Source organism: Solanum pennellii, chromosome 2, assembly GCF_001406875.1.
Source record: "Solanum pennellii chromosome 2, SPENNV200".
In the NCBI taxonomy this organism is placed as follows: Eukaryota; Viridiplantae; Streptophyta; class Magnoliopsida; order Solanales; family Solanaceae; genus Solanum; species Solanum pennellii.
The window spans coordinates 40,476,645-40,493,430 of NC_028638.1; the positions used below are offsets into that span (position 1 = coordinate 40,476,645).

Here is a 16,786-nt window from a genome sequence, read left to right on the forward strand (position 1 = left end):
CTCTGAGCTGCTGGGGGGGCGGCCTCGGGGCACGACGGTGCCTCGGGGCTGCTAGGGGGGGCGGCCTCGGGGAAAGGGGTTTCGAACTTGATACTCCAACACGGAAGTCCCAAATAATTAAGGAAAATATTTTCCAAAACTTTCATCCAACTTCAAATTACATTTTTTTTTTTTGGAAAAAACATTAATCTTTTAAAAATATTTTCTAGAAAAAATTCATTTATAAATCAAAAACTAAAACTCATTTTCGAAAAATATTTTCTACTCACAAACCAAATATGAGAAAATAAGTCCAAATCATTATTCTGTGGCAGTTCTTATGTTCCTTGATGATAAAATGTTGAGTGGGAATTGTCTTGCTTCTAACTTAGTTATATTTGGATGCTGATGCATAATTTGTGAGTGGTAAAGGGACAGACACAAACATCTAAGACTTAGCACATATTATGTACCAAATCAATTTATCTACATAGGTCGAAGTAAATATCTGAAATCATCCATTATTGTTTATTCTGAAGGTATAATGTCCAACGGGAAGCTAAATGCATGTATCTTGCAGTGGTTGTGTTTGTGTTTCACGGGTAGAAGAAAGAAAAAAGTATGTAGGTCAAATGAATGAGAAAATTACATGGTCTAGTTCTTAATCTCTTCCATATTTCTCAATGTTGCTTTCGATATTACAATGGCTAGGATGTTAGGGATTCAATTTAAGAGCATTTAGAAGCTTACTCTTGGTTGGTATTGTTGAATATGTCATAGTTTCTTTTGTGAACGGCAAGCAGGTTGTTGCAGAAAATTCAATATTCCAAGCTAAAGCGGAATCTGCAATCCTTCAGGTATTGGTATGAATACCTGAAGATATTATACTCTGATCAAACTAAAAGGTCACATGTTTAGTGCTGTAGAGTGGTGCTAATGCTTTCCATCTTTTGATGTCATGCACTGGTACTGTTTTGCCACACAGCTTAGTTGATTTGTCTTGGTTCTAATTTCATCATTTGTTTTTTTTCCTCCTTATGCTAATCATTTGAACAATCTGACCGTTTGTATTCAGGGACATTGTGGTTCTTGTTGGGCTTTTGGTGCTGCTGAGTCGTTGTCTGATTGTTTCTGATACTCATTTTGGCTAGGTAAATTCATTCCTTCATGCAAACAAAGTCTTGCAAGTTTATTCTAGTTATGGTCACTAATGATTCAATTTTTATATGTGAGGCAGAATATTTCTATGTCAGCAAATGATATCGTAGCATGCTGTGGTCACTGAAGAGGTAGTAATACTGTTACATCTTTTTATATATTGTAGGATTTTTATACCCATTTTAAAAAGATAACCCATTTTATACCCATTTTCCTGTCAGTGTGACCCTTAGTTTGATAAAAAGGGATGTTCCCACCCTGGATATTGTCATTCCGTAGTTCAAGAGGAAGTGTGTTAAAAGGAATCTACACCGGAGTAAGTCCTAGCATTTTTGCGTCAATGCGTTCCTGAACGTGGAACTTGATGTCTGTGATGCTTTCCTCGACGCCTCAATGTGATTACTAATTCTTCAAGTAAAACACTAATTAAATAGGATTCATTCAAGTTTCTGAAGATTTGGGGAATAACATTTTAAAGCTTCATATTCTTCCCCTCCTAATTTATCCGCAACATTTGTAATCTGCAACTGTTCCACAATCTTAATGAGAGTAAAAGTACTCTTGCCTACTTTTTGCATCAGGATGCTTTATGTAGTTTTATGTACCCATCACCTTCAGTTTCTGATCTATGCCTAACGGGTGCAACTTGGATATGGGTCCTTTGTGCTGCAAATTACCATTTCTTTGACTACTACTGAATCTGGTGTAATATTTGGTGACAATGCTGTTCAGAATCATCCAGTGGGCAGAAAGGGAATTTGATTACTTTGTGTGGTTGGTTAAAGAACACGGCAAAGACATGCTTGCTACTCCAGCTGATACTCTGCTTGTTGAAAGTGGAATCAGATTCATATTATGTAAAATCAAATTGCTCGAGTATTAAATAAATCTAGATTGGCCTTTTTTTCTAGACACAACTGAATCTGTTTTTGAGAGACTGGAAGATTATCCAAGCAGGTTGGCAGAGGGAAATGTTATCAGCACCATCATTAGCGTAATTTTGCAGATGAGAACCAATTAAGCTCTTTATAAGAAGCAGCATTTCGGAGCTGAGGAGCAAATCTTAAGTCAGCTTCTTCGCGGTGGTGATATCTTTCTTTCCGCTCTTCAAAAGAGGTTGCTTTGATGAAAATTTGCATCGCCATCGCGGTTCCTGTACACGCTCAAGTTTGACATGGGACTGTGTGTGCCTTTACTGTCATTGTACTCTGATCAAACTAAAAGGTCACAGATTTAGTGTTGTAGAGTTTTCTATAGAGTGGTGCTAATGGTTCAATTTTTATGTGAAGTTACTTCCATTTGATGGTTAATTGTCGATAAGCTGTTTGACAGAGTTCAAAATAATTGTTGGCCACCAACTCTACCTTTTTAAATTCTAGTGTTACCATCTGCTATAATTGGTAGAAATATTAGTGGTTTATATTCTAGTATAATTATGTTTATCTGCTTAAATAGGATGTTCTCTTGGGATCCAATTGAAGGTTTTGATTTTAATCTTTTCTCTTTTTTCCCTAGCTAGCATGACTTTTGAAGTTCATTCAAAAATAAAAATGTTAGTTCGATTCAATTAAGCCCATTAGATAAAAAGATCAAATAAATACTAAAAGTAAGTAAATAACAAAAGGGAATCTAAACTTAGATTTTTACTTTTACCGTCATATCTATAAATAAATTGATACTATGCTATGTAAAACAAAAGGGGGTGTAGCTCAAATGGTAGAGCGCTCGCTTTGCATGCGAGAGGCACGGGGTTCGATCCCCCGCATCTCCAAAAATATTTTTATTTGTTTAGTATCTTACCATTGAAATAGCGTTGTTGTAGAGATATTAAACCCTTGTCAAACCATTAAAATATTGACTTATCGGTTAGTAATAGTTATTGGTTAAGTTATTAATTTAACAGTAAGATTTGACACACACAACTAAACATTAAAAATCAATTAGAAACAAGGTGACAAACCAAATAAACCATGCACACATGAGTTCACAAATTATATCTTGCTCAAAAGCAAACATTTTTACGTTTTAGAATAACCAAATATTTGAGACAACCAGAAATAAATATAGGAAACCAATATATAAGTCAAGGACTTTATACATAAAATAATATAAATATAATATTTTAATTTACTATCAGGTAATCAGTTAACCCGTTAAGAAAAAACCTCAAACGGTTAAGAACAGATAACCCGATAAGCAATAAAATCAAAAACATTATCAAAATCGCTAAATCAATAATCAAAAACTGATAATAACTTTTTTTTAGTTCGGATTATCAGTTTTGATAACTAGTGTTAATCACCATGCACCCCTATAGTTGTAGTAACTGTTCAGACTAATAAGTTGTTCTGCATTTCCCTCTTGAATTCGGCATAGTCTGTGAGCAAGCTACCGTTTACTTTACTCTTCATGTTCTGCAGTAGTCCCCTTAGCACCTGTTCAAAATTGCAGTAAGATTAGTTTTGTTAAACTCCTTCGAAAGAGAGATTAGGTTCAGTATCTAACCGACTCTGCAACATCTCTACGAACAGCTTCAGGGACTAAAGCTAGGACGTGGGGAAGAACAAAGCTAATACTCATCTGTAGTTGACCTTTCAGCCTGGTCCGTGGTCCATTTCTGTCGGGGTAAAGAGAGCCTTTTACACCAAGTGAGAACTCAGATGGCTTCAGCACATCATCCAACCCCTGAAGCTCCCATCTTATCTGCATATTTATGTGGCTTCAACTCCACATCAAAGACAACAAATGTATATATGATTATTAAGGTTACACGGTGAAGATTTGGTTTGACACTTACTATGTCGAGTTCAAGAACCTTAGAAACAGTATTGGGGACCCCCGGTGGGTACTCGACTCCTTTGGTTTTACATCTCAATCTCATATCAATAACTGGAAAGACAGTGATCAACAGGAACTCTATGGGTAGCATGTGAATTCTCCACTCTTCCTGCGTGGAATTAGTAGTCGAGATATATAAAAATGCATGTTTTAATACTGAAACGAGATCCCAAACCATTCCATCTCGACATTAAAAGAGGAAAAAATAACTTTTTTTCGGAAGTTCTGTCAAAGCATTTCTGTTTCTGAAAGTGTACATTCAGCTCAAACTTCAAATTGTGGCATTCATCACCGTCTAATCAGTTAGATAGCCAACATACTTAGAAGGTTGTAACGGTCGAGAGTAGTTTAGTAAAACCTAAACTAGTGAACTCAGAAGAATAGAGCATCTAAGAAACCTGACTGCCTTGAAGCGGAGAGATGCAACGAAACAGGACCTCACAGCTGAATTGCGCAAATGACTACGGAAGTAGAACTAACATGAGACCTACTTAAAACCCCGATATCTTTGTTTGCTGAACTACATTCTTCACTTTGTTTTCCGAACAGATATTGTGTTCATCAACAAGAGACTCAGATTTATAAATACTGATGTTAGGACGAATATAACATACGAGTCAAAGACTCATCATCATAGTAATATCAGACATGAGCTAAACAAGTTGACTTTCATTGAACTATGACTTTATGTAAAGAAATAGCAAGTGCCTATCTTCATGGTTTAAGGCCTGAAAACTGAAGAGCAGAATTTCAGACAAGTGACATGTTGGTGCTCAATTAGCACACAAACTAACAAAACACAAAAGAGATTAAAAGATGAATTGGGAATTCATTTTATGAAAGTGGACCTTGTACTAGCTCATGGTGTGAGGATTTGTCCGCGTCATATAACGAACCCCTTTCTCAATCAATGTGCGATACACGTACCAACCTTTCACCCCTCCACATCCCAGGACCCAACCTATGAGACTTGGTCAATACAAAATGTGGGCTCAACATTGGATAAACCAAGAACAGAAACGGATACTCGGTTGAAAAAATGGACTTGTGGCCTCTAACTCTAACCCGAAAGGGCCATTTGGTTGAAAACAAGTTTGCATAATTTCCAACAAGTTATTTGTTTACAAAAATACGATTCCTCGAAGGACCTCAGGGGTGTTTTTGTCATTTTTCATTGTTTTATCTCGAGATAACTAATCCCATTACTACTACCCCACTTTCAAGGCAGAGGTAACTAATTCAGATATGTTAGTGACCAAACAAGATATAAAAGGATGCTAAAATTAGTTCATAAATTAAGTATTTCCCATGGAGTAGAAAACAAATTATTGGTGGTGAATACCTGATTGAGTTGGTGACTTCTTCTTTTGTCAGGAAAAATGGCCTTGAACACTCGAGGCTTATTCTCCAAATATCGATCAAAGCAAGCCTGCCCAAAATTCAATGATTCAACATAATTGATTTACAAGTAGATAATGTTAAAAAATTGAAAAGTTGAATAAATACCCTGGGGTTTTCATAGAGAGGAATGTCAGTGCTAATTCTGCAAGTGTAAGTTGTAGCATTATCTATAACCTGAGATTTCACAATCAATTGTTGTAACCTCCTTTGGCGGAAGAAGAATTTTCCTTTTTCATTTAATTTGGGGACGAAGAAATTGTTGAGGAATGAAGATGAAGATGATGTATGAGATGCTGCAATTTTTGCCATTTAGCTGAGGATTACTTAATTGAATGGTCTAATGATTTTGACAAAGACTCCATTAATGTTGAAATGGAGGAGAGTGACGGACAGAGAACCATATCTACTCTACATACATACATGTGGCCTTTTTTGGTCCATTCATCAGAACACGAGCCTTCAAGATAGCACAGTCGGAGCTAAGTGGGGTATAAATACAATAATTTTTTATAAATATTATATTTGTATTAAAAAATTAAATAATAATAACTTGTGAAGTGAAAAGAAAATTTAAAACTCTCAAGATTACGAGCTCAACTTAAATTGGGAGTGTTTGAATGTATAATGAAGTTGTGTTTTTATTTTTTTTTGTGAATAGTTTAGAGAAGTGAAAAAACAATTATCATTATTTTACCTATTTTTAAAAAAATCTAAACATTCAACTTCAGAATTTTAGAATTGTATGTCCAAATATGTTTTTAGGAATTTAAACTCCAAAAAGAAAGTGAAATTTTTATGGTTAAATGTCTTGATTTGTGCTTTATTAATTGAAAAATTAGGCTTCAAACGACATATTTTTATCTATGTAATATAGTTTATTTTGTCTTTTTAAGACATTACTTTGTGTTGTTACCTTATAAAACGAAAATATAATTATTATTTTTTAGCATTTTTTATTTTTCTTTCATTTTATTGAATATGAAAATTTGTGAGTTTGAGTGATTTTAGCAAAGGCTTCTCCAACTACTCGTAACCGTTTCTTTTTTCCCTTTTATAATCTGTTTCAACTTTCTCATATTTCTTATGACCATTTCCATCTTCTCACTTGTCTAATCAAACAGAAAAATTAACAGAAACCATGTCTTACTACCCGAAAGGCCACCGTCACAGTGACGATGTCCCTGAGTTCGATGAGTATGATGAAACTCCTTACGGTGGTGGATACGATATCAAAGTGACATATGGCAACCCAATTCCACCATCGGAGGAGACTTGCTATCCTCCGTCTTCTGAGTCTGATGATTTTGACCATGATCGTCCTCATTATGCATCCTCTGCAGAACCATCTGCCTATGGTGATGAAGCTCTTGATAATGAGTACCAGAACTATTCCAAGCCCAAGACTCGTCCCTCCCGTTCCCGCCATGAGGATGGGGATGAAGATGAGAACCCTCGTCGCAAGCCTGGGATGAATCGTCCCAGCGGAGGAGGTTATGGTGGAGAAAGTGAGTATAATGAACAGAGCTCGGAATACAATGAGCCAAGCTCTGATTACGGATCAGGTTATGGGAGGAAAAATGATGATGATGAGTATGGATCAAGGCAGAGAAGGAAAAGTGAGGACGAGGAGGAAAACACAGATTACGGTTCTGGTTATGGACGCAGACAGACCGACTCTGAGTATGGATCAGGGTATGGAAGAAATAATGAGTATGAAGAGAACTCTGGTTATGGTCGAAAAACAGACACTGATGAATATGGATCAGGATATCGAAAAAAAAATAGTGAGTACGAAGAGAACTCTGGTTATGGACGAAAAACAGACACTGATGAATATGGATCAGGATATCGAAAAAAAAATAGTGAGTACGAGGAGGAAAGGCAGGAATATGGCTCTAGTGGATATGGGAAGACGACAAACTATGGAGAGGAAGAGGACAGTGGGTATGGAGGGAAATCAACTAGTTATGGGCGTTCAAACTACGAGACAACAGAGGGTGAAGGGTATGGGACATCATTTGAGAGGCCTAGTTATGGAAGGTCTGAGGAAGAGGACTACAGAAAACCCAGCTATGGAAGGCGTGACGATGATGATGAGGGCTATGGTCGCAAGAAATATGTAAGTACCTGATCAATTACTCTTCCTAATTTCTGAATGAAACTCACTTTTGTGCTCGATCTCAGCTTTCACTTATCTAGAGTTTTACTCAGCTTTCATTGATTTGATCTTATAAATCGGCAGGGTGATGATGAATCGGACGAGGACGAGGACAAGAAACAACGCCATAGGAGTCGCCAACGTCGCCAAAACTATGACGATTGAGCAGAGTGCTTCTATCACCTGCACCACAGATCCATTCATGCCTTAGTAGAAGTCATAATAAAATAAAGTTGGCATGTCTTCATCAGTGTTTGGTGTTTTGTTCCATTACAAACACTGATGATTAAGCAGAGTGCTTTTGTCATCTGCTCAATATTAATGCCATATCACTAGCTATTAGTAAATAAAAGTTGGCATGTCTTTCTTGTGTTTTGTCTGTTCACAGAAAGAAATATTTGCAGTAACTTGTAGTAATAGCTATTTTTCTCTTCTCCACTTGAATAAAAACCCAGACTTTTCAAGCAATACTATGCCATAAATAGTTCTCTTGTTGCTGTGTCTTTACATTCTCCTAGAAAATGTGAAGTAGTTAAGAACCTCATTAAATGAAGGGTAAATATGGGAAAAAAGTTTCGACAATACACTTATTTTGAACTAAGAAAAGAATTCCAACAATGGACTTAATATGGACTAGGGGGAGTATATACAAACGGCATAAGTAGGGGGAAAAGTAGAATTCTTCAATAGTATTACTGATAAACTTTTTACAAACTACACTAATTGAGGATCTTATATGTCATTTCTCTACAGTTGTTATCAGAGGAAAAACATTTTCTTCTTTACTCGCTTCTCAAAGTTGCAAAAGTTTTACATTGATTTCTTACTGTACCATCACATGGAAAATGCCATATAATCTTCTTCGTTCAATTTGTTTTAAATCAATACTTGACAAAAATGGTAAAAAGATAAAGTAAATACATAGTGTGACATGTTATTATATAATGAGTTACCTAATTCTTCTTTTGAGGAAGATGTAGCTGAAGAAGACACACGCTAAAGCAGCAAAGATAGAATTGCCACAAAGGTCTGTTGAGAAGCAACTCACTCATCTTCTGCCCTTGCTAAGAAGCAACACTGGAATACAAAAATCACAGTTGTAGAAGTGAGAGAATAATAGAATTAAAAATACTTACTTCTATCTGGCCTTTCTTAGCAAACTTTCGACCATTCTTTGGTAGAAGCTCCAGCTTTTCACTCGAACTTGATTGACGACAGGTCAATTACTATATTCTGTCAGATTCTTGGGGCATACATGGACACCTAAATACTTAACTCGGTATGATCATATATACTTATGACTGATCCATAGACAGCTCAAAATGACTAAAATGTGTATCGATTAAGTAATTTCACTCTCCTCCTTCATAGGCAGAATATATTACTAAAAGTTGTTGTGCCCTACTGCCCTCTCAAATTGCAAAAAATAGGCATAAGTAGATGATCATCAAGCTTTTGTGATTCCCACAATATTTAAAGTTAATTCCTTTATATTATTGATTGGGTAAGCAGTTATTCAGACCTATAGCACACAACACAGGAAGTGCACAGTTTTAGCACTATACTACATGATGAACAAAACAAAACAAGATCAGTCAACTCTATTTTGGTGAACTGGAAACTTCACGATTCATCTCTTCACCATTCTGAGAGGCAACCAATGAGTCAGAATCGGAGTCTTCTGCTGTTACAGCACCTGGGCTATCGTTATCTTGGTTCCCAGAAGTAGATGAAAATGACAGCGGGTTATGTGTTGAGCTTGCTTTCTTTAGTCCCTGAATGGCTCTTATTGCAGCTAGCGTGCTTCGGTATATATCCCCATTTTCTTCCCCCTGTGGAAATGTTGTATCAGGGAGAACATTGGAAGCATAAGAAGTAGTTGCTCCAATCTGTTCATCTGCAGGGACAGCTGATTCAACAACTTCTGCTTCCAGAGGAAATAGGACCTCAAGATTAGCCTCACACTCATGGACTAATCTCGTCAGAGGTTCCGTAGTAAAGATTGGCTGATGAAGTGCGACTTGTGTAAAAGGAAGACGCAACAATCCCCCAGTTCGTTTGTCATACTTCTTCAATATCTTAACAAGTCCTAATGAAACAAAAAATTGTTAGAGAAGATATCTTGACCTTGCAGAAATCAGAGGTAGTTATACCTCCAAAGCAAGAAATCTTACTTTCATGTTAAACTGTGACTAGTTATGTGAGAGTTGTCTGTGTTTGCCGAGTAGAGCTAGTAGCTCCCATAATTTTACGTCACCCCTATTCCTCTCTTTAATACCCATCATCTGTTGTCCCCTCAAAGTATAAAATCAGAAAGAAAAAGTGATCTGGTAGAAGGAATTAGAAGTAGAGGAAGAGAATTAAGGAAGAAAGAATCATCATCAGAAAATGGAAAAGGATATTGGGGAAAACAGAAACTCGGAGATGGAGAAATGTGTTAAACATTAAACCGCATATAGAAAATGGCCTAAAATACCCTTAAACTATCGAATTTGGTACAAAAATACCCTTCGTTAACCTTTTGGCTCCAAATGCCCCTGACGTCAACGTATTGGCTCTAAACTACCCTTATTTTTAAAGGTCCACTTCAAAAATAAAATTAATAAATTCATTTATTGTGTGGCGCGTTCCTATTGGCTATTATTTAAATTAACCTAATTTATTAATCTCAAATCATTATCCGGATCTACCCATAACCTATATCCGCCTCCGTCTAATTGAGGTTCCCTATCTTCATCTTCTTCATTTTTCTTAGTGGTTCTAAAAATCTTGTCTTCAATCTTGGCTTTTCTCTGTACTTGAGTTTTAACAATCAAGTCTGCTTCTTGAAATGCAACAATAAGATTTTGGGTCAAAAAGGGTAACTTTTCAAATCCAAATCTAGCGTATAAATGTTGTCAAATATATGGGTAAAATTTTCATCAGACGTCTTATTCTTTGGCTGAAATTTTTCTCTAAAAGTTGATACATTTTTATCTTTGCAACAGGTCTTATGTTCTGTCTATCATTCGATTTTGTCTTCGATCTCCATTCTTAAACTTCAAGCTCCTTCATTAACTAAGAAATATCAATGATGTCAGCTTCTTGATCTTGTTCTCTGAACATTCTCCTTGTGATCTTCATGAACTTGGATTGGAGTTACATGAAGAGTGAGTGTGAAATTGAGAAATTGATTTTAGTGGTGGTGAACTATGAATAACCCATCTGATGCATCAGAACATAGAACTCTTTCTTACTTCAAATACCCCTGATGTTTTGATTATCTTTAAATTCTTGAGAAGCTTTTTTTTCAATAATCTTCAATTTTGAAATTTTCAATAGAAAGTAATTAACTTAAAAAAGCTAATTTGTTGATTTAAAGAGGCTTTTAGGCGGGGCGGATATGGGTTATTGGGTGGATCTGCATTCTGATTTGAGATTAATCAATTAGGTTAATTTTGGAAATAGCCAATAGAAACGTGCCATGTAATAAATGAATTTCTTAATTTTATTTTTGAAATGGATCTTTAAAAATAAGGGTAGTTTAGAGCCAATATGTTGACATCAGGGGTACTTTGGAGCCAAAAGATTAACGAAGGGTTTTTTGTACCAAATTCAATAGTACAAGGGTATTTTAAGCCCTTTTCGGAACTGCATGAAAATGTGGGGTGAAGTGAAGAGAAAGACAGCATCCCAATACTTGGATTAAATTTGTAATAGTCAAAATTGTTTGGGAGTAGCATTCTATTTCTCTATCTTCTAGCTGCATCTTTACCTCAGTTTATGTAGTTTGATGAGTTGCTTGTAAGAGTCACATAGGGAATAAGGAACCAATAACAGTGGAAAGTGTGGTAAGAGTCTAAGACACGTGCAGATTGGGAAAAGGATGGTGTTGGGAGGACTAGGTGGAAGAAGAAGAGTATGAAAGAGGGAAGACTTTGAGGAGGAATAGCACCTGATGGATGTAGGGAGAGAGAGGGAAGAGAGGGATGTGTAATATTCAGACGGCAAACAAGGCCAACTCTCATAACTAGTCATAATTGTATTTAACACAGTAAAATTTCTCCTCTAATCCTTAGAACACTATGATGCTGGAAACACATAACTATCAAGGGTAACAAATTTCAGAAGTGCAAGGTGAAAATTGACAGACAAAAATTCTATACCTGCAAAATTTAATGAGCTATAATTTTTCAGAAGAACCATCTCCCCGTGTATGGAAACAAAGTCTTTACGGATGTTCATCATTTCTTCACTGAATTCATTGTTTGTTGCAAGAACTCCATCTTTGTCGCTCTTCTCCTTCACACGTTCAATTCTTTCCTTCAGTTCCTGTTATACAAGTAGAGAAAAAAAAATCAAAATCCACACTATAGCAATTTGAGACTCGCTATGTATTACAAATATCTTTAAGAATATAATACTGCAATACGATGACTCTCATTCTGTTTCTACGTTTGATATCTTACACACTCATTTTGCATCCTTCCAATGTCTACCCCTTCATTAAGATACGGAAAAAGAGAACACTGTCCATTTTCAGTGCCCTTCAAAACTCACACAGTGGAATATGAGTCAAAATTCAGAAAATGCGCCCATAAGTTCCAAACTGAAAAATGCATCCTGTTCCACTGTCTGCCTCCACAACTTTTGAAGCGGCCACCAGGCCCACTACAAATTACATTTTCATCCTCTAAAACCAAATAACTCACTCGACCGCAGACCTTCAAGTCACAGAACCCTATACCAGAGAAAGCATTTACCATGCTGTCTCCACCGCGCACCAGCCACGATTGTTGTTAGTTGGCCAACAAAACTGTAGCTCCGCCACCCCTGTCTTACCTTACTACTTCTTACAGAATCTAAATTTCACATTCACCAGTCACGTCCATCATTTTGCCACAATTCTTCAGTCCTTGCATCACCATTAACACACCCGCAGCTTTCCTGGAATCCTTCCACTGCCATAACTCATTTCATTATGGATTACCCAAAAAGTAAACATTTTGATAGTTACTTGACTCCACATTCCAGTGGCAAACCACGTAATGTTTGTAATTGATGAACTTGGTCACAAACCAGGCATGATGACGACAATATTGCTTTCATGCCATTGAATGTGAAGTCAAAATTCGATTCTAAATGTATATTCAGGCCTGAATAGGACAGTTGCAGATTGAATGAGCAATTATAAGGGCTTCATACTAAAACTTGACAACTTCAGTTTGCACTTTTCAGTAACAATACTCAACAAAGTTCTCTAGAATGATAGCCATATTCCTGTCTTTATGCTATAATTTACTCATGATGCCTTATGTAGTAAAGGCTGATGGGACAAAGAAATCCTGCATAATTATATATTATGGAGTGTAACAGTGAACCTTAAATGTGTTATATATATGTTAAAGGCATTTGGTTACTTCTGACACCAGATATCATATAATAACTCCTTTCACCAACTACCAATCCTAATCCTGGACTAAGGCGGATGACATGCTCCACCCAAAGCCCTACACGGACACAGGTACCAGATAAAAGAGTTACGAACCCACCCCATTTGTTCTGAAATGTATCATATTCTGATCCAGATGAAGAAAAGTTAAAGACCAAGGTCATCATTGGATCCAATCATTTTCAAACTTGGTCCCAGTTTATGATTAACCAAGTGACGTATTCAGTATGCATGCAATTCCCTAACTACTAGTACACCTCATGAACCGGCCAAGGGAGGGGTTGACTCCGATGCCGGGTTTTGAGGATCGAGACCAGCTTTGGAAACGGCACAAGTGAAGTGAGTCACCCCCATATAAGTAATATGGGCAAGTTCAAGAGGTTAGTATTATGGAACTTTTTTCACTTTTTAGTTAAATTAGAGTAAAAATATATGCAACAGACTGGGAAGCATTGACAATAAGGCAATCTAAAGAATAAAGTGGTATTTAACAGACAGAATCAATTGTTTCTACTGAATGTTTAGTTTTATTAGTGGGTGTGAGATTTAATTTATTCACATGGTAAGTACAAAATGAGGTGTTTCATACAGTAATAATTTGAATTTAGGTTTATGTTTATACTCTGATTGCGTTAAATATCGTGAATTTTATTAATGGAAATGTTATTTAAATAATTATATACATTACCTTTTTGTCTGAACAAGACAAGAAGAAAGCTGTATAACACAGACTATGCCAGTTCCACGTTATCGAAGTCATATAAAAGTCAATAAACTATAGCAATATCTAATATTTCTCTTATAGTATTCAATATATGAATGTCTTTCTTATTTAATGTAGTACTTGGGGCCACATCAGCAACAATGCCGATAAGTGTGGTCAAATATCCTAAATCTAATTTGACAGATAGTTTTATTTTTATTAGGTAAGAACTAATTAGATAGTTATTAACACTTGATCAAGAAAATTTTGATATTTATTAGTTAGACAGCCTTCATCGAAAGAAGCAGGACAAGAAGACAAACAATCCCGACTAGTCTCCACGCTGAGTAATAATGATGCAACAAAGCTTCAAAGAAACTAGTAAATGATAAGCTCACAAAGTGCCCTGCTTGTTTAGGCAACCCAAGCCTAGTTTCCATGTTGTGTGGAGGATCATAGGTGGTTGATCTAACAGTTTAGTCAAGCACCCTAACTCCGAGTTGCCTAATAGAAAATTTTCTTCATTGGACTTGAAGGAAGGGTGAACATTAAGAGTACAAGTATTTTTCTGGAGAATTTACTCAGACAAGTTGCTGCTTACCAAGGACATAACCTTAAATAGGAGGTTGTGGAGGACAAGGATCATGGTAGAAAGATAGTAGAGTGTTGTCTTATTTATCCTTCCATACTAGTAGTAGTAGTACTTCAGTACTTCTCTTGTAGTTTTTGTCCTTTGATTTCTGTCACTATTTGTGGTCTCTTGTCTTCGATTATCGCACTAATTTGTTGAAGTTATTGTTCTTTTTCAGAATATTTTGACTTGCTCTCTATACTATTTCTCCATAAATTCTTTACTTCCATTATTTCTTTTTCAAACTACTTTGAGATGCTTTTTGCTTGAGCCGAGGGCCAATCGAAAACAACCTTTCTACCTCCCAATGTAGTAAGGTTTGCATACGCTTTACCCTTCCTAGACCTGACTTGTGGGATTACACTAGGTATGTCGTTGTAATCTGTTCGGTCGGGTGTCAGTGTTATATGAGAAAGCCAGAGATATTCTGATATTTAGTGTTTGGCATTTCCTTGGTCAAATCAGCTCAACAAATTATAAAGGCAGTAGGGGGAATATGCCATTAAGATACTTTTATATCCCCAGCTTTACTAAGAATATTCTCCAGGAAGCTCCTGTCATACCATTTCCCTCCACCAGCACCCAACTATTTGCTTCTATTTTTGGGGTATGTCGTGTATATATATCTCCTCTCAATCACTTGAACCATCCATCTAAAGTCCACAAGGGACCATCATTTATTGGCATTGCTCTTAAGTTCGTCATAGTTGCATTTACATTTTTTGGCCTTTGTTGTGATTCATATAGTGATTTACTTCTCCGTTTACACATCAAATGTTACAGCAGCATATCCATCAAAAAGAGAGACTTTGTCACTTAAACAAATCCTAGTACTCTTGAATATCTAAAAATATATATTCTTCAGTTCCTCCATCCTTCATCTCACCGCTCGCCACATACTAATTGCCGCTCACAGAAGTGGCAGTACATTTATCCCTCTCTACTACAATAAGCTAAAAATAATACAACAAGTAAACACCAGAAACATATTTCTTAAAACCTTCACATTCCCAGATCCATCAAAAGCTAACAACTTGATCCAATTTATGCAAATCATTAAGTAAAAATTCTGATGAAATTTTGGTTTTTAGGACTTCAACAAAGCGCAATGGATATAACGGATTCATGCAAGTTGACCACAACTAATCCAGAATCAAGGTGTAATCAACCAATTGATTGAAATGAAGAAAATCGTAAGCTGAGCTTATCAACTGTAAAATTCTGTTCAAGTTAAATTAATCAAACTAATCAAGCGTAACAATTACGCAGTCTCTTCACACCAAAACAAAAATTGAATTTTTTAACGGGAATCTGTAAACAAAAATTCAAATTTCAGAATCACAAACAGGCAAAGCGAAGATTTTTATTTTATTTTTTTTAAATAGAAAAAAAAAAACGAAACCTGGAAACGGATAATGAAGTCTTCTTCTTTATCCACGTAGAAATCGTTGAACTTGTCGAGTTCCTCATTGAGAATTCTGATAAACCAATCCTGTAGCTCGGTCGCGGCTGCCGTCGCCGGCGGCAGCGGCGGTAACGGAGGTGGATTATCGGCGGTGGAAGAAGGGATGTGCTTGATAAGCTTCTTCAAAGGCTTGTAACACAAGTATTTATCCCTCCATTCAGGTAGGGTTTCTTCCAAATGGATGCTGAATTCTTTCCCGAATTTCATATCACCACCGGCAATCGCTTGATTTTATACAAATTCGTCTAAACACACTGATTTTAAACAGAATTTTGCTTTTTTTTTGGAGTTTTTGAAATCCAATAACATATAGTTCAAAATTTTACAAAAAAAAAATGTTAGATTCTCACACCAATTAGCAATTTTGAGTTTAGGATATGCAATTCCCTCACCCACCAACCAAAGGAACTCAAATTAGCAAGATTTATAAGTTTTTATTAAACAAAGAATTTAAGTTTATCATAAATGTATCCAACTTTTTATATTATTACCATCAAAATACTTCTTTTAAGGATAAAAATAATATCTTTATTAGTTCTACACGGTGTTTTCAAAAGCGTTTTTGAGCGAGTTCTAAATAAATTTCGGGGTGGAGCGTACAGAAAAGCTTTGGGCCATAAATTAAAAATATAGATTCATAAAGTGTAAGTCTTAACCTTTGAGGCGTAAGCTGTGAACATAAAAACGTAAGTCCTGTACGTAAAAACGTACTCCTGAACATTTTTAATTTAATTTTTTATTTAAATCATATTTTTATTATTGGTGTAATGCTATTTCTCAAATAATAATTGTAATATTTTTTTCTTCATTATTGATTATTGATACTTATTTCAAATAAAAACCACAAATCATTAAAAGGTTTACTTTTACTTATTCTATTAGTAATAATAAAACTATAAAATTGAATATACATGAGACTACGCCCCATAAATCCATGGAACATACGTCCTGTTTCTCAAGACTTACGCCTTGTCCCGTAATGTATTAAACGTCTCACCTTACGTCCTCGCCTTTTAAAATAC

General features: G+C 35.9%; 3 protein-coding genes, 1 long non-coding RNA gene and 1 other non-coding gene across 7 annotated transcripts in view; 3 read left to right on the top strand and 2 right to left on the bottom strand.

The window, feature by feature from the left end:
* LOC114076163 overlaps nucleotides 1-1,705 on the top strand; it is a 5,240-nt gene extending 3,535 nt beyond the window's left edge. Inside the window, exons 5-7 of one of the 3 annotated variants that reach the window (XR_003576987.1) lie at nucleotides 783-945; nucleotides 1,055-1,130; nucleotides 1,217-1,705. This is a non-coding gene — a long non-coding RNA (uncharacterized LOC114076163). Of the gene's footprint in view, nucleotides 1-782; nucleotides 946-1,054 lie in introns of all 3 variants that reach the window. The other 2 variants (XR_003576986.1, XR_003576988.1) reach the window with 2 other exon arrangements.
* A 1,130-nt stretch (nucleotides 1,706-2,835) lies between these two features.
* On the top strand, nucleotides 2,836-2,908 carry TRNAA-UGC. The gene has a single exon. It is a non-coding gene; the product is annotated as a tRNA-Ala (tRNA).
* A 308-nt stretch (nucleotides 2,909-3,216) lies between these two features.
* Nucleotides 3,217-5,827, bottom strand: LOC107011746. Its single transcript, XM_015211363.2, has 5 exons — nucleotides 5,482-5,827; nucleotides 5,318-5,404; nucleotides 3,935-4,084; nucleotides 3,643-3,840; nucleotides 3,217-3,572 (listed from the first exon to the last, which is right to left on the bottom strand). Exons 1-5 carry the CDS (start codon nucleotides 5,683-5,685, stop codon nucleotides 3,468-3,470), a joined length of 744 nt encoding a protein of 247 aa, XP_015066849.1. The 5' UTR covers nucleotides 5,686-5,827; the 3' UTR covers nucleotides 3,217-3,467.
* Nucleotides 5,828-5,953: 126 nt separating this feature from the next.
* On the top strand, nucleotides 5,954-8,002 carry LOC107008692 (uncharacterized protein At5g39570-like). Its single transcript, XM_015207828.2, has 2 exons — nucleotides 5,954-7,495; nucleotides 7,619-8,002. The coding sequence occupies exons 1-2, from the start codon at nucleotides 6,515-6,517 to the stop codon at nucleotides 7,697-7,699; spliced, it is 1,062 nt and encodes a 353-aa protein (XP_015063314.1). The 5' UTR covers nucleotides 5,954-6,514; the 3' UTR covers nucleotides 7,700-8,002.
* A 993-nt stretch (nucleotides 8,003-8,995) lies between these two features.
* On the bottom strand, nucleotides 8,996-16,263 carry LOC107008693 (SPX domain-containing protein 4). Its single transcript, XM_015207829.2, has 3 exons — nucleotides 15,702-16,263; nucleotides 11,680-11,845; nucleotides 8,996-9,623 (listed from the first exon to the last, which is right to left on the bottom strand). The coding sequence occupies exons 1-3, from the start codon at nucleotides 15,969-15,971 to the stop codon at nucleotides 9,136-9,138; spliced, it is 924 nt and encodes a 307-aa protein (XP_015063315.1). The 5' UTR covers nucleotides 15,972-16,263; the 3' UTR covers nucleotides 8,996-9,135.
* Between the last annotated feature and the right edge of the window lie 523 nt (nucleotides 16,264-16,786).

Coding starts and splice junctions, on each gene's coding strand:
- LOC107011746 (XM_015211363.2), bottom strand. CDS start 5,685: ATGGCAAAAATTGCAGCATCTCATACATCATCTTCATCTTCATTCCTC. Junction 3,841..3,934: donor AGGTTCTTGAACTCGACATA/GTAAGTGTCAAA, acceptor ATAAATATGCAG/ATAAGATGGGAGCTTCAGGG. Junction 3,573..3,642: donor GTAGAGATGTTGCAGAGTCG/GTTAGATACTGA, acceptor AATTTTGAACAG/GTGCTAAGGGGACTACTGCA.
- LOC107008692 (XM_015207828.2), top strand. CDS start 6,515: ATGTCTTACTACCCGAAAGGCCACCGTCACAGTGACGATGTCCCTGAG. Junction 7,496..7,618: donor GCTATGGTCGCAAGAAATAT/GTAAGTACCTGA, acceptor ATAAATCGGCAG/GGTGATGATGAATCGGACGA.
- LOC107008693 (XM_015207829.2), bottom strand. CDS start 15,971: ATGAAATTCGGGAAAGAATTCAGCATCCATTTGGAAGAAACCCTACCT. Junction 11,846..15,701: donor ACTTCATTATCCGTTTCCAG/GTTTCGTTTTTT, acceptor CTTGTATAACAG/GAACTGAAGGAAAGAATTGA. Junction 9,624..11,679: donor TAGCTCATTAAATTTTGCAG/GTATAGAATTTT, acceptor TTGTTTCATTAG/GACTTGTTAAGATATTGAAG.